The 16555-nt window shown below is 40.7% G+C and overlaps 1 protein-coding gene, 1 non-coding gene and 1 pseudogene across 2 annotated transcripts; 2 read left to right on the forward strand and 1 right to left on the reverse strand.

The window, feature by feature from the left end:
* Positions 1–336: 336 nt before the first annotated feature.
* LOC104426857 (probable indole-3-pyruvate monooxygenase YUCCA8) lies at positions 337–2457 on the forward strand. The gene is made up of 3 exons (XM_010040026.3): positions 337–1184; positions 1312–1686; positions 1918–2457. Exons 1-3 carry the CDS (start codon positions 513–515, stop codon positions 2140–2142), a joined length of 1272 nt encoding a protein of 423 aa, XP_010038328.1. The 5' UTR covers positions 337–512; the 3' UTR covers positions 2143–2457.
* Positions 2458–3077: 620 nt separating this feature from the next.
* On the reverse strand, positions 3078–3151 carry TRNAV-AAC. Its single transcript has one exon. It is a non-coding gene; the product is annotated as a tRNA-Val (tRNA).
* Positions 3152–5351: 2200 nt separating this feature from the next.
* On the forward strand, positions 5352–14245 carry LOC104427985 (annotated as a pseudogene).
* The last annotated feature ends 2310 nt before the right edge of the window (positions 14246–16555 follow it).

The following is a 16555-nucleotide window of genomic DNA, read 5'->3' on the forward strand; positions in this document are numbered from 1 at the left end:
ACTCGCAAAGTTTATAATATTAAAAGCCCGAGCAACGTACATGGTTCGATTTCGTTTACACTATCATCCATGATGAAGCCTTTCCCTAAAGACTGAATATCAAAATACCCAAACCAATATTATATTCCCACTTTTTCCAAGGAATTAAGTAAAATTCAAAAAACCAAAGCTCTCTGACTATATTATATACCTAGATAGTCACAAGCTCATGATTTGAGGAGTGCAACGCAAGCCCACACAATTACTCCCCCAAGTCCCATCACATGCAGCCCTCTCCCATGGCCTCCTCCTCCCTATTTAAACCCCCTCCCTTCCTCTCCCTCCAAACCAACCAAGTCAATCTTCAAACATACAGGACACAAAGCACACATCCAATTTCTCCACCATCAAATTCCTCCATTTGCCCCAGACCCAGAACATCAAAAGAGAGAAAACGCCTTGCCGGTCAAGCACCCACACCCATTTCTAGCTACTCCGTTACATCTTCGACATCAAAACACCCTTCCCAAACAATGGAGAACTTGTTCCGCCTAGTCGACCATGAGGACTTCTTCGCTCGCCGCTGCGTTTGGGTCAGCGGGCCGGTCATCATCGGCGCAGGGCCTTCCGGGCTCGCCACCGCTGCCTGCCTCAGAGAACAAGGAGTGCCCTTTGTGGTCCTAGAGAGAGCGGATTGCATTGCCTCGTTATGGCAAAAGAGAACCTACGATAGGCTCAAGCTTCACCTTCCCAAGCAATTTTGCCAGCTTCCTAAATTGCCGTTCCCTGAGGACTTCCCTGAATACCCCAACAGGAAGCAGTTCATTGATTACCTTGAGTCCTATGCTACGCGCTTCGAGATTAGCCCCAACTTCAACGAGTGCGTCCAGTCGGCCCGCTATGATGAGACCAGCGGTCTGTGGCGCATCCGAACGGTCCAGGCCAAGGGCTCTAGCCGCTCCGAGATCGAGTACATCTGCCAATGGCTCGTGGTGGCGACGGGAGAGCATGCGGAGCGCGTGGTGCCGGACATAGAAGGGCTGGCGGAGTTCAAGGGCGAGGTCATCCATGCCTGCGACTACAAGTCCGGCGAGAAGTTTGCCGGGAAGAAGGTCCTAGTTGTCGGTTGCGGCAACTCTGGTATGGAAGTGTCCCTAGACCTTTGCAACCGCAATGCTAAGCCTTCGATGGTGGCCCGTAGCACGGTAAGCCGCCAATTCTAATGCAAAAAAAAAAAAAAAAAAAAAAAAAAAAAAAAATCCAAACTTTAAGACGTCATGAATGGAGAGAGCTTATTCTAATTCGTGAATTTGATTGCTTGTTGATGATCAGGTTCACGTACTGCCTAGAGAAGTTATGGGGAAGTCCACATTTGAGCTCGCTGTTTTGCTGATGAAATGGCTACCACTTTGGCTGGTTGACAAGATACTCCTGATTCTGACATGGTTGGTGCTCGGAGACACCGGAAAATATGGGCTCAAGAGGCCATCGATGGGACCAATGGAGCTCAAGAACGAGAGAGGGAAGACCCCAGTCTTGGACATTGGAGCTCTGGAAAAGATCAGATCTGGAGAGATTAAGATTGTCCCTGGGATCAAGAGGTTCTCACGTGGCCATGTCGTGGAGCTGGAGAATGGAGACGAGCTCGACGTTGACTCGGTGGTTCTTGCTACTGGGTACAAAAGCAATGTCCCCTCTTGGCTTCAGGTGTGTAAAACGTCCTGTTCTTGAGGTTTTTATGTTCTGGGCATGCGAAAATGTCTTTGACCCTTTGACATTCTCCGTCTTGACCCAAATGGAACGTCAAAGAAAGTCGAAAATTTTCCCCTAAAAAAAGTCGCTGTTTTGGAAGTTTCTTGCGTATGTCGGGTCTTCTCATGAGAATGAACATAGTGCTGGACATATTGGGCTAATGTTGTTTACTTTTCATGGTATCAGGAGAGTGAGTTCTTCACCAAGAATGGCTACCCAAAATCGCAATTCCCCAATGGCTGGAAGGGCAATGCTGGGATATATGCAGTTGGGTTCACGAGGAGAGGGCTGTCTGGTGTATCCTCTGATGCCATGAGGATTGCTCAGGACATCGGCAAAGTCTGGAAGGTGGAGACCAGGCAGAAACAGAGGACCACTGCTTGCCACAGGAGATGCATCTCCCAGTTCTAAGACACACACATGATATGCCCAAGTTTCATTTTTTTTTTCTCTTTTTCCACCTTTTTTGGATGATTATTTGGTTTTATTCACCGTGTAAAGAAGAAAAGAACATAACCAGACTACGCATACTGTTAAGAAAAATTAGAGTCAGCGCATAGGCACACAGAGGAAGAGCCCTCTCCCAAAGGCCCGGGTGTGGTCGTTTTGTAATTTCAGGATGACGAGGCTTTTTTTTTCGTCCCCTTTTCTGATCTGACATATGCATTAAAGATCTGTATACTGACCTGTTGGTGAAGTTGAATGATACAGGATTTGTTTGTTCAATCTGCGTGCTTTTTTTTTTTTTTTGGTCGGTCAATCTGCGTACTATACAAAGTTAATAATCCTGCAGAAATTCCTCTTAGTAGTTAACCACCGTTACATGAGACTTGCTTGACATGAACGTGGTACCCGCATGCGGAGCAGTCCTTTAAGCTTTTGCACTAACTCAAGCTCTGTCGACACGCTAACAGTACCCAAATCGAGTAATTCTTCGAGCCGTCCATTACCTTTCTCTCCAAACATTACCGATTCATATGGTCCAGTCAACACACAAAAACAGGATTAAGAAAGGACTGTCTCTCTAAGGTCGTGTGCACTATCTTCCGAACTTCTGCAACTGTAATGTGCATCAAAGCAGCAAATTCAACCGCCCACGTCGTAGCCAGTAGGAATGAAGAAGGCAAAAGGGAAAGGTCCACCAAAGGCCCTGAACAGATATCGTCTTCCACGGGTTTACATTTCGCGTAATTGATTTCGATCATCATGATGCGCTTGCAATTTCATTTGCACATGGTTCTATCGATGATAAGCGTAAATCAAAAAACGTAAAACCATTTTTGGGGCCAGCGGTCACCAAAAAATTAAGGAAATATCTTCCAAGAAATTAAAAAAGGTGAAGAAACTGGCGTCGCCCGGGTTCGAACCGGAGACCTTCAGTGTGTTAGACTGACGTGATAACCAACTACACCACGACACCTAACGTGCGCTATATCTCTACCTTAAAAATATTATCACCTAACGTGATAACCAACTACCTTAAAAATGAATCGACTTTCAGAAGAAGATGCTCTCGATTCATTCTCAGCTAGCTGAAAAGGTTTAAAAAAGAAGCAGCAGCAAGTGAAGAAAACCTCTGGCAATGATAATGGCACTTGTGATGTAAGGGCCTACTGTGTCTTGTATAATCGGGTATTGATATGACAGCTTTAATAATTTTTCTATATTTTTCTCCAACCTTGGAGCACTGCGAGATTTTGATGTTTCTCTCATGCCCCTTCTGCGTTGACCTTTATTGCTCACATGCTTCAAGACGGAAATGATCATTTTTTCCCTTTGGCTCACGGAAGGTGATTCATGTTGTGTCGTTAACTCGGGCATGATTTCAGTTTAGAAATGGGAAATTATTTATTCGAATCCCATTAATTACATGTAAACTATTGTGGGTTAGGGTCCCCTATATGAAACAAAAGTCAAAACTTGATCGGTTCATGGCACATATAAAGTGTTTTATAAGCCTCTTGGTAGGTATTAGTGCTTGTCTTTTTTTTTTTTTTTTTAATTTACCTTTCCTGTCCATTCTCTTCCATATAATTATCCACACTCCAAGGCTGGCTTTGGCGTACTAAAAACTAAATTCACTTCTTCAAGTTGATTAAAGGTTGATAATCCATGCCGGGTGTAGCCCTCTAACGTTCGACATTGAAGGAAGAGGTCTAATAAAGTGATTCAGAAGTAAGATTTGTCCCAAATGATCACCATTGAGTGGTCAAATTAAGTGTTCCTTTTTGAGCGGTTTTGTCTATATAGATCGAACTAGGTCATTACAAAAGGCATTAGAATAGAATCCCCTTAAGTAGATGTGTACTCAAAGATGGACTAGGCCCTAGTTGAATCAACAATGGTAGTAGTAATCAGCGAGACGAGAAAACTTGAATGAGCTGTGACTCATAGTAAACTTTTTGGATGATCTTAGAAAATTGATAGAGCAAATCACACATTGAATAGTGGGAGAAAGTTTGATGAAGACATCAGCGTTTTCAATGTGAGGAGTTTTAATCACATCTTAATAACCCACATTGAATGAGAGATGTCTTGTCAAGTAATTTACAACTAAGATTGACCGCTAAATGAGCACCCATCTTGACTGCTCACATTGAGTACTCTTTTCAGCACTTGACTCATACGAAATGGCGTCGCTCATTACACCGAGCATAGAGAGGATTCCTGAGGAGTCTAATTTGCACCTCTGATGACTAGGTATTCAAATGATGGTGCAACAACATCAAACTAAACTATGTCCGGCAGTTCATCATTCGCACTAGAGTCAGAAAAGAAATCCTGGCCCATCACCTTCAAAGACACCAAGAGTGTTCCTCAGTCCAACTTGAATTTAAAGAGCAACCCCGAATCCTTTTCTTCGACATCCTTTGTGCACAGACATGAGAGAAACAGCTCACACGAGTCCCCCCATGTCTTGTGTTTTGACGAATCAGAGAAGAAAGGCAAAGTACCTGATCTCTTGGCCAGGCTTCTCCTGTCCTCTTTTCATGACCACAATTCTCAAAGTCACCAAGCAAGTTTCTTGTTTTTCTTTTCTTTTTTCCCTTTTGGGCGTCAAAACAAGACCTGATCACTTCATTAAATCCCGTTCTTCCAACTTGCTCTCCTCTTTTGTTTGCTTGCACCCTATTCAAATTTATCACACCATAGAAAGAAGACATCTCTGCCCAGCACAATAAAGAGAACACATGAGACTGTCCCTACCATACTCTTGGAGGCCCCAATCACAACTTATTACAGAATCATCAGATCACTTTCGTTTAATTTGCTCTTCACCCAATCCCTTTTGATTGTTCGAAGTCTGCACTACATAGTTATCAGATAACCACCAAAACCGGCACAAATTTTTACTTCTTGAAACATCCATTTAGGAGCTTCATTACACTTTCAAACACGTGTACAGGAAAATTTTAGGAGCTGATGTGTACTGAACGGCAAGAATGAAAGGTTGAGATCGTGCAGCCAAAAAGGCAGCAACTATATTTTCTGAGCCTATGGCCACTGATTACTATGTATGAGCTCAAGAGTGCTAACCCCTTCCAACTTTATGTTCTCTCAATTCAATAAGGAATCTATTCTTGCTAGGACATTTGCTGCAAAAGGGATCAATAACACACATGGCATTGCCATCATTGTTCCTTGCTGAGATACAGGCATTGTTCAACACATGGTATTATCAGGTCCCATTTTGCTCTTACTTCAGCAGCACTTTGAAGTCTGTGATGACACAGAAAGTTGTTCTTCCACATGGCAGTGTCGATATACAGTCTGACCCTGGACAGATTGTCCTGCTCAGCATGTAGTTGTTCGTGTTGAATGAAACAGGAAAAACCAAATATCATTGTTATTGAATCATGACCGGAAGAACTGTGAGTCAAGTGGATATATATTCTTTGATAGACTATGCTTTTTGGTCGGCTGATGCTTCTGTAATTCCATATCAATTCGAGCAACATGAACTGACAGGAATTTCCCATTTTAATAAAGTTGAGATCCTCTATTCTTGCAACAGCAACATGCGCAAGAGTTTATGCAACCAGTTAATTGTAAAAACTCAACATTAGTACCATAGATATTGCATGAACTATTATGCACAGATTCTAAACGAGAGATACTTCCGTTGATCATTTCATGATGCTGACTCTGAAATCCTTTTATGGGCAACTACTTGCCCGCATCCATGTTCGTGAAGCCCCTCTTTGCTGTGGTGTCTATATTTTTCCTGTAGCAGGGCACTAGAAAGAGACATCTAGTTTGAGATCTTACTTAAGTTTCATGTTCTTGCTTCGTTGATATGCAGAGAAAACAATACAACTGTAGCCCAATACAAAGTCATGCCAGCTATAGCCAAACAACTAGACTTGGCATCCTGGCCTACTACAAAAGTGCATACATATTTGCCATATTAGACAAGCCTGTCAGAGTCAGAGCAGAAGAGTTTATTAATCCAGGCAGAGTTTGTCGAGTAAATTTGGCACTTGCTCCAAAATAATGATGAAGCAGAAAGTTTATGTGTCCATGCAAATTATTTGGTGACTGATCCATCTGTTAGAGATGATACTTGGTTTAGGCAGAGATAGACAGCCAATTAAAACTACGACTAGAAATTTCTGGTACAACCTTAGATAAACTAATCACGGCCAGGGCATCTTATCAACTTTGATGATTTCAGACATGATAGCTGAATGATAATATTGGTTTAATTGTTAAATGGTACTAGCATTCACTAGTTGACTAAATTAACATTAAATGATCACATAAATACAGTATCGTTACTTGTCCATCACACGAAAGGACATCACAAGCATAACATACTGATCCACAAGGGAAAAAAGTACAAATAGCTCTATCATACCTAGTACAATGAACGTTGCATTCCTTTTGTATCGTTTCTTCCTGCTGGAGTTGACTAGAATTCTAGTTACTGTCAAATGGGACTTTTCCATTTCAAGAAAGTTCAGATCCTCGATTCCATGAAGGGAGAACCGTGAGAGTTTGTGCAGTCATTTCTTCCCGCTTCAGCTGAATGATTCTTACGGGGGACTTTTGAAATTTCTGATAGTTTTGTATCCGTACTTTTAAGTTGCCTAAACCCAATGAGCAATGTGGACAATGCATGCTAGTATTTTTAATCTTGTGGAATAATTATTAGTTTGTCACCTAATTGCTGTTACCAAGTAACCAATACTTTTAACAGGATTCTACAAATCTTGATAGGAAGCAACTTGACTTTAGCATAAGCTCTGCATGCTTACCCTCAATCTGGTATTCAGTTAAAAGAGTTTAATCAGAATTGCACAAGGGACTTTCTGGAAGCTGAAGGTGGGCGGCATTTGGACCGTTCTTTATCATCTGGGTGGCAAAATAAACCTATGGAAAGAATGATCCCAGATTTTGATCTTCCAACTGTTGCTGCCCTCAAGACCATTACTAAGCAGGAATCTAAGGTAACCCAGAGAAATAGCCCATTTGCCAAACAGGTCCTAACTAGGAGAAAAAAAAAAATTTATAGTACTCAAGTGAGCACTGTACGAAAGTTGTGGCACCTCTGCTCATCTATTCCCAGTTTTGTCCGTCACAATGTCCTTCAGCCTGCCTTCACAAACATAATTACGAAACAATATATGACATGAAGGAAGATATTGCGATTTTTAGCGATCTCCCTAGTTCTTTATCATACGATTCATATAATTCTCTTTGGGCTGAAGATAGCGATTTTGATGACTCATGCATAGTGCTTTCGCCTCCAGAACAGGATCAATTCATCAATAAGGGCTTTAGTGAGAGACATTATCATTTTCTAACCGATGGTTTTATGCACTCCATTGGATGGGATTCTGAATTGAGATTGATGTGCTTGTCATCTCCCTTCTTCACAGGGAGATCATATATTCACTTATCACACTCATCAATCTCCTCGAGATAAAGAAGTCTTGTTGTGCTTCCTATGTGGGGAGGATTGGTATAAAAGACTCAAAAGTTCCATTCATACGGATGCTTTCAGTCGTTCTAGCAGAAGTTTATTTACTCAAATCTTCAACAGAGAAAAGGCATGCCCTCTGCTTCCAGATAAATCAAGCTCAGATGAAGGAGAAGTGATTGTTCACGGAACCAAAATCTGTTAGTCTGATGCATTGTGCATTTTTAATTGAACTCCTGTACTTCACTTTTGTGTGGTTATGGCTTGTTAATTGTCATAACCTTGCAGTTCAGTTTTGATTTGACAATATCCTTACTAGATTTTCCTCTCGTTGAAATGAACTTCAGATGTATGGAGCTATTGAGGATGCTGACAACCTAGATGCATATTCAGTTAAGCAGTGTAGTCTTACATAGCACTGAATGTATTGCTGATCTTACTGAACTACACGTTGAACTGTAACCGATATATGTCCTGCACATATGCATCTGTTGACATTCATTTGTCGCTGCTGTTAGATGATAGTGCATTCTCGATGCAAGAATCATCTACTCAGTCACTGTGAAATTTGATGAGTCTACTATCTATTGGTTAAGGATTGAACTTGCAATTAGGGATCTCAAAATTCAAATTAATGCATGTTTGAATTATTTGCGAAAATTTAGGTGTCAACAACTTGTTCAAACACTGTCAGCTAGTCAAGAATGATAATTGGCACTGGTTAAGGGCGACAATGAATGGAGATGGTCCAAGGCAATGACAATCACATGGTGGTTGGAGGCAACGAAGATCAGTTGTTGTCGCGGTGGTCCTTATGCAATGGCTAGCAAATCCCGCCCCTTTAAGTGGGATAATTTGGTTTGGATTATATAAGGCTTGTATCAAAATCCAGACATATCTGAATTTTGGTTTACTGAAACATTGGATTAGACAAGAACGAGAAGAGAGTTATCTTATACAGAGTTATATCCGACTCACCAAACGTGGCTTTAACACTTTAATGTGCGTTGACAAAAAACACAGAGCTAATAGCACTAAATGCTACAGAGGGTATCCAAAGTCCCTACGAGGGCAAAATTCAGAATATAGTAGAGCATAACATGTCCTAAAACCCTAATTCTTGACTGTCGTACCCACAAACGATGTAAAAACATGGAAGTAGAGCTAACTTTGTAGTGACTAACTCAAGCTTCAATTTCAAACTTCGAGCACTTAAAGGATCCCAAGGATATACCGATATCGATCAAATTATCGTCTTCCTCATTCATCTTATTGATCTCAGATAGGAGATCAGCTAGACAGTACTGTTGAAAAAGGGACTCCTGGTGTGAAATGTGTGAACTTTTGCTTCAACTACAACTTTGGTTCTTCCTCTTTTTGACCAACAGAATGCCCACATGGCAGGCAAATCTATATTTAGATCTCGTCGTCGATGATAGAGCAGTCCGATCAACCTGGGCCGTGATCCATGTCTTCCTTGAAGTTCCAATCCACTTCTGAACCTTCACCTGTGGAGAAGTTATCGATGCATCCGCTCTTTGAACTTGAATCCAATGGTGAACTAACTGTGCACTCTTCAGGCCGAAACGTATTTGCTTGTGCTTGGGCTTCCCTCATCTAGGGCATTGACTTGATTCTTGGCTGGATAAGCAATGCCCATCCTCTTTATTAGGCAAAGTTTCCTGATTAGATCTCACAATGTCTTCCTCGAGAGGTTCCACCCTGAAGACAGGTTTTTCTGTTAGTATCAAGCGCACAAACGACGAAATAGAGTAAGGGAAGAAAGAGAAATCGAGACATAAGATTTGTCCTGGGTTACCCTTAAACTAGGTTAGTTCCGGTGGAGATTCCACAATAATTAACACCTTCTAACTTTCTGTTACAACTCTCAATTATAAGAGAAGAGAAATAAATTATATATAGGCAGCGCAAAAAAACCCAGGACCTAGAAAGCCCTAAGCTACTCAGTAGCTGTTATGAGCCCAAGAGAACACTTGAAGAGAGTAAAGCTATAGATGTGAAGAGGATTAATGCTAAACCAAACTTCAATAGATGACCCAAAATCAGCCATGTAATCAGAACCCAAATCCAGGGTGGGAAGTCACATATAAGTGAAGACATTTGATTTGTAGGATCATTTGACTTTTTGGGGAAGATAGGCCAGTTGGCGAAGTGGCGTTAAGGCGTCCCTTTGACAAGCTTTTCAATTTTACCTGTAAGAATCGGATCGAGGTGCGACAAGTTACTTGAGGCAAGAAGAGCTGAAAATTTGATCAGATGAAGCAAAAGCAAAGCATCCCGCTTTTTCCCTCACCCGGCATCAAGAAAGTGGCGTTGCTTAGAGCCTCCCGTAAAAGACTTTCACTTTTACTTGAGCAACGTCCAGACCGAAAAGATATGCCCCAGAAAAATAATCGGAAAATATCATGTTCACACAATATTTTGAAGTTCCTCGGATAAGACTGAAAAAATAATACATAAGGAAACTAATTATTACTATTTCATCATAATTTAACTCTGCAATAAAATACTTTTCATCGAAAGTTAACCATCAATATTTATTAAAGGAGACAAGTTCTGTAACGATTTTAGACAGACAATATTCTAGGTAGACAAAAGAATCGATAATTCTACTTCAACCGGTACTAAACTACACCTAGAGCAGTTTAAATGATGATAAAATTTGAGGACATAAGCACTTCAAAGGATACCAAAGGTACACAACATTATGTCAAAATTTAATTGACTACAAAACATGAAACTGTAAAGACACAATTCAAGAATTTAATTGGTGACAAGGCACTTGAGATATACAGTAAAGAAACACCCTGGAATTCAATCAATGGTCTGAATCTAAAAACCACTGGCTAAGACAATCGAAAAATGACACGGTTGTTTGTTTGTTTGTGCATAGGGTCTCCGATAAGCGAACACTAACACTAGTATTTATAATGTTCTTGACCTAACTATCTAAGAGCAGTTCTCTTGTAGATATATCTATGCCTTCACATCTCCGAGAAACTTGGATCCATACTCTCACGATGCCACGATCTTGTCTTCAGGTCGTTGTCCATTAATTTTCGTGTTTCAACCCGTCGTGTTCATTTGTGGCCACATTCATTCTTATGCCACAAATTACTAGACCTTTCACTTACCAGTGATTTCAAATTTGAAATTCTATAAAGCTATTCACCTCCAAGTATCTAGTCTTTTCTTGGTGTTATAATTGGTAATCTATCAACCCTTTTTACTGATATACTTGTTGACAATCACAAATCATACGCTGCTGTATATTGATGGTTGATTAATGGTCGCCGAGTTGCACCGATGGCATAGGTGTCCACCAACAACTTGTATTCTAGTCACCTGCCTAATTGATGTAGAATAATGAGCAAATGCTTATATGAAAAACTTCCAGCGTCAAAAGAGTGGACGGTCCCAAAAATCCTAGAAGATTGTAGGATCTATGAATTTACAAATGGGTTATGATATTTGATCTTGAATTCATGCTCTTTTCTTGATTTTTGAGGCGTTAAAGATTTCAGACGTGTTTTGCAGATTTTCTAGTAACATTTTGAAAACTTTCTTCTTTATCAATATCTTTTCCTTGATTTTGTTATTTAATTTCAGTTATTGCCTAAGATATTGCAATAATCCGCACTTCATTATTAAAAAAAGAGAGTTATCTTTTGAAATCCCTTTCCAAATGTTTCTTCCTCCGCGTCACTAATTCATATCAATGACGTGGTCAATTTTCTGGTTCAAACAATTACATAAAAGTATGGCCATGTGACAATGATGAACACAAAGCGGGACTTTGATTCTTGAAGCCCCATTTATCAACACCCATTGAATTGAAGAGAATTTGGAAGGAGAAGGTTGGCAGGTGGCAGCCCTTACTTACACTACATGGAATCAAAGCCAAGGACACGCCACTTCACTAGGATCTCTGGAGAATCATATTCATTCAGAGCTCATGTGCTCCAGTGGTATAACTAATAATTTTCCTTGAGGCTTCTTTACCCTGCCTTCACAAAGTTATATAATATAAATGCCAAGCAATGTACTTACTTCAAATTCGCCAAACCAATACTATATTCCCACTTTTGCCAAGTAATTATGGAATTTAGAAAATAAAGCTCTTGTACTCTATGTTATACCTATTAAACTAGAGGATGTGTAGAGTTTGGGCAAATGTGACTTACATTGATGAAATAATTTACAATATATACATAGGATTTAGGGCTAAAACAATACAATGACAATTATGCCCTTTAGTATAAACCTAATTTACCAATAACAAATGTCAATCAAAATGTGCTCAATCATAGAAGCTATTGCACGATTTTGAGAAATATAGAAAATCAAAGGAAATACTCTAATTGTCTCTAATAGGAAAATATCCTAGGGATTATCCTAAAACAATATAATGATAGTCACAAGCTCATGATTTAGTGGGTGCAACGCTAGTCACGAGCTGCAACGCTAGTCACAAGCTCATGATTTAGTGGAGTGCAATGCAAGCCCACACATTAACTCCCACAGGTACCATCACATGCAACAATGTCTCAAGGCCTCCTCCTCCCTATTTATATCCCCCATCCTCTCCCACTAGACCCGCCAATTCGATCTTGAATAGCATGAACCCAAACACATATTCCCCTCCATCCTCTCTTTCATTAAATTTGGGACTGATCCTAGATAGTAGGACTTGAGGTACTCCATGAACTACCCCCTAGTGGGCTTCTCTAGGGACCTTGTGGGCTACTTTGGAAAGTCCTCAGGGAATGGCATTTTAGGAAGCTGGCAAAATTGCTTGAGAAGGTGAAGTTTGAGTCTGTCATAGGTCCTCTGTTGGCATGATTAGTAAATGCCCTTGGCTCCCTCCTCCTCTCCCTCCAAACCAAGCAAGCACACCACGGTGGCATGCATTATAGCAAAAGAGAACCTATGACCGGCTTAGACTTCTCCTTCTCTAGCAATTTTTGCCAACTTCCCAAAAAGCCATTCCCTGGCGACTTCCCAGAGTACACTTGTGGGGATAGTTCATCAAGTACCTTGAGTCCTACGCAAGGCAATTCGATATTAAACCCCAACTTCAACGAGTGCGTCCAATTGTGGCGCTATGACGAGACCAAATGCCTAGGCCGCATCTGGTTGGTTCGGGCCAGGGCTTAAGCCGCTCATAGATCGAGTACATCTATTGGGGTGTTGTGGTGGCGAAGAGGGAGAGCGCGAAAGTGTGGTGCCAGAAATAGATGGGTTAGCAGGGTTTGGGGGCAAGGTCGTGCATGCTTATGACTACAAGTCCCATGAGAGGTTCGTTAGGAAGAGTGTCCTAGTAGTCGATTGTGGCAACTCCGGCATGGAAGTGTCCTTAGACCTTGCAACCATCAATGTTGAACCTTAAATAGTGGTCAATAGTTTTTTTTTTTTTTTTTTTGGGTCGCTCCTACTCTACACCTACTCTAACTCTCACTCTCAGACTTTTGTTTTGTCTCCTTTCAGGGCATGTGAGTCAAAACCCACACTTGAAACTTAATCGTCCCCACCTCAACCCCTAAGAAGGTGGGGATTCGAACCCTGATGGTCTACAGCTTGGTAAGCCTCCAATTCTTATGCGGGAAAAAAAAATCCATAGTTTAAGACATTATGAATGAGAGCATTGATTCCAATTCATGTTTATGGTTGCTTTATGATGAACAGGTTCGCGTATTGCCTAGTAAGTTCTTCAAAAGTCCACATTTGAGTTGGCTGTTTTGCTGATGAAATGGCTACCACTTAGGCTGGTCGACAAGATGCTTTTGATTCTGGCATGGTTGATGCTTGGATATATCAAATAACATGGATCAAGGCCATCGATAGGACTAATAAAGCTCAAGAACAAGAGAGGGTAGACCTCAGTAATGAGCATAAGATGTCTGGAAAAGATTAGATCTGTGAGAGGTTAATGTTGGACTTGTGATCAAGAGGTTGTCACTTGGTCATGTTGTGTTTGAATAACATAAAATTTATTGTTGCATTTGAGCATGTTGGTTGTTCAAAGAAAGCCTTGATTCATTGTTGATGCCTGAAAAAAGAATGAAGACAAAAAACTACAAGCATTTAGTGAAGAAGTGCTTCTAAGCATGAAGACATAGAATGCCAACAAAGGTCATTGAAGAGTCCTCCACAGATTGCTACGCCTGTCTTCAAATGCATTTATTGTATTGACTTTGTGTGCTTTTGTTCAGTATGTGGACTTTCTTGTTTTTCTTCATCTGATGTTGTCATACATCCGTGCTAAGTTGTGTGCGTCTAGCCACCATGAAAGGTTGTGAAGTTTAGGTTTGTAGACAAACATCCGAAGCAAAAGCATTTGCAATTCTATAAAAAGTTCTCTGTCCGGTCTTTATTTGAGATTTTGTTCCAAATTTCCAAAGTTATCATTATTCTTTTGGTTCCAACATGTTGTGGAGCTGGTGAATGGAGACAAGCTCGACATTGACTCAGTGGTTCTTGCCACTGGGTACAAAATCAATGACCCCTCTTGGCTTCAGGTATGTAAACATGTCTTATTCTTGAAGTATTATGTTCTGGCAGCGAAAATAATTTCTGTTTAGGTCATTTTTCGTAAAAAAGTTGACACCATTGACATTCTTGTTCCTGACCCAAATAGAACGTCGGAGAAAGTCAAAATTTTTCCCCAAAAAGTTCACTGTTTTGAAAGTTTCTTTCTGATGTCGACTCTTCTCGTGAAGGGACAGAGTGTTGGACAAACTGGGTTAATGTTTTTTTTCATGGAAATTCCGATTTTCACTTCAAGATCTACCATGATCTAATTTGATAGAACTTCTCACATTTTTCCATGGAAATTCCGGTTTTCACTTCAAGGTAAGCTCAAGAACGAGGCTATTGAGACATGAACCCAACCTAGTTCTCAGAAAAGAAATCTTGACTGAAACATGTTGATATTTCCAGGTGGAATTTTGTGGATCAATTTTTAAAGATAATTGCTATCGAAACCAAAAAACAACCTTCTCCAGGTGAAACTTTTGTGCAATAGATAAATGAAACTGTTACGGGCAACCATTGCACCTCAAATATTTTAATAAATTTATTTCGAAAAATAATTCCATTTTGATGTTCGCAACACACCTTGTCCTCATTGAATTTGATCCAGAATCGGGCTGTTGGGATTGTCGGATTCCCTGAAACCGGATTCGACACTAAATCGAACCCCTAAACTTGTGCGGAAGACGAGCCCGGGATAAACACACACATCACCGATCCTAAGGCACATCACAGAATCGAACGTACCTTATTAACCACAGATTAAACACCAATGCTGAAGATCGATGAAGAAATTCTGATCCCGTTCTATCAAGGAGCGTGTCGTTGGTATTAGGGGGAGAAAAGAGAGTATTCTTCTTTTCTGTTTTCTTCTTTTTCTTTTTTTGAGGGAGAGAGAGACTCACGTATATTGTTTGGTATTAGGGGGAGAAAAGAGCGTATTCTTCTTTTCTGTTTTCTTCTTTTTCTTTTTTGAGGGAGAGAGAGACTCACGTATATTGTTTGGAGGGAGAGAAAGTGTCTTCACTTACGTACATCCAAAAGGTACGTGCCTTTTATTCCTTTCCCTCAAAGTGTCTCCTCCAAGAGACGCAACCCCTCAATGTAACATCTCATCCAAAAGACGCAACCCCTTAACGCACTCTTTCATCCATGGGCCCTAATCTTGCGGGCCGGGCTTTTAGGCCCAACATGGGCGGACGGGCCTTAAGTCCATCATCACATAAATAAATAAAACCATCACGGGCCAATCCTTCTCATTAGGATCTTGAGGAGGCAGAAGGCTTTGTAGCCAAGTCTCTTCGATGTACGCTAGTATCATAGCGGACTCTGCAACCGGTCTCCCTCCATGAATTAGCACATGGATCTTCTTGTGAAATAGTGTCCTGACTTGACCTCACGGCCATGAAGGGGAAAGGTCGGGTTCATGGACATTTGACTATGAGAGTTCCCTCATGGTTTGCATTTCAAAAGATGTCATCACCTCAACTTTTGGGACAAACCATCATGAGTTCTCTCATACATGGTCGTGAGCTCTTCCAAGCTTATACCTCACATGACAGCAAAAGGTGTCGTGGTCTGCACCCACACGGGTGACACACCTCGAAGGAAGAGGTTAGGTGGGGACATCGAATTTTAGGATACTTTTACTATGGTAGCCCTCTCATTAGTACTCGCTCCCCACTGACGGCATCACTTTATCTATTAGGAACTTTTCACAGTGAGTATGCTAGACCATGGGGAGCCTCATTGAGACACATACCCATCACGACGGGTTTATTTTATTAACTAGTTGTTTAAATAATCTAAAAAGAGGGAGTCACCACTAGTCTCATTTTTGGGGGTTGTCTAGAAAACTCAATTGAGGATTGGGAGTTGTCCCTTGATTTCCATGCAACTAGAAATCTAGGTTTGGGGATTTGGGTTACGCTAATATTTCTATTAGAGTCCTGTCAGTACTTAACAGTATGTCATGTTACCTAAGGTGTCAATGCATTTATTTTTTTTATTTTTTCAGGATTGATGAACCTAAACTAAGTGATTATGCGTGGATGGTTGTTTTCATGCCACTCTATTTCTATGAAATATAAAAGAAAGCACGTAATTGAAATTGAAAGACAAGGTGGGAAGTAAACAAACAAGTAAGCAGTGTAAGGAAAGCAATAAATCTAACATGCAATCCTAATTAGTGAACTAAAATAAAGCAAAAGAAATGGAACCTGCACCTCGTCAGGTGTTTATACAACACCTGGAACATATATAAGGACAAATGGTACAAGAATATGGTCGGAATGGACATCGACCTTCCACCATCTTCATGTCTTGATGAGCTTCCACCTCGAAGGACCT

The sequence above is a fragment of the Eucalyptus grandis genome, chromosome 11 (assembly GCF_016545825.1).
Source record: "Eucalyptus grandis isolate ANBG69807.140 chromosome 11, ASM1654582v1, whole genome shotgun sequence".
In the NCBI taxonomy this organism is placed as follows: Eukaryota; Viridiplantae; Streptophyta; class Magnoliopsida; order Myrtales; family Myrtaceae; genus Eucalyptus; species Eucalyptus grandis.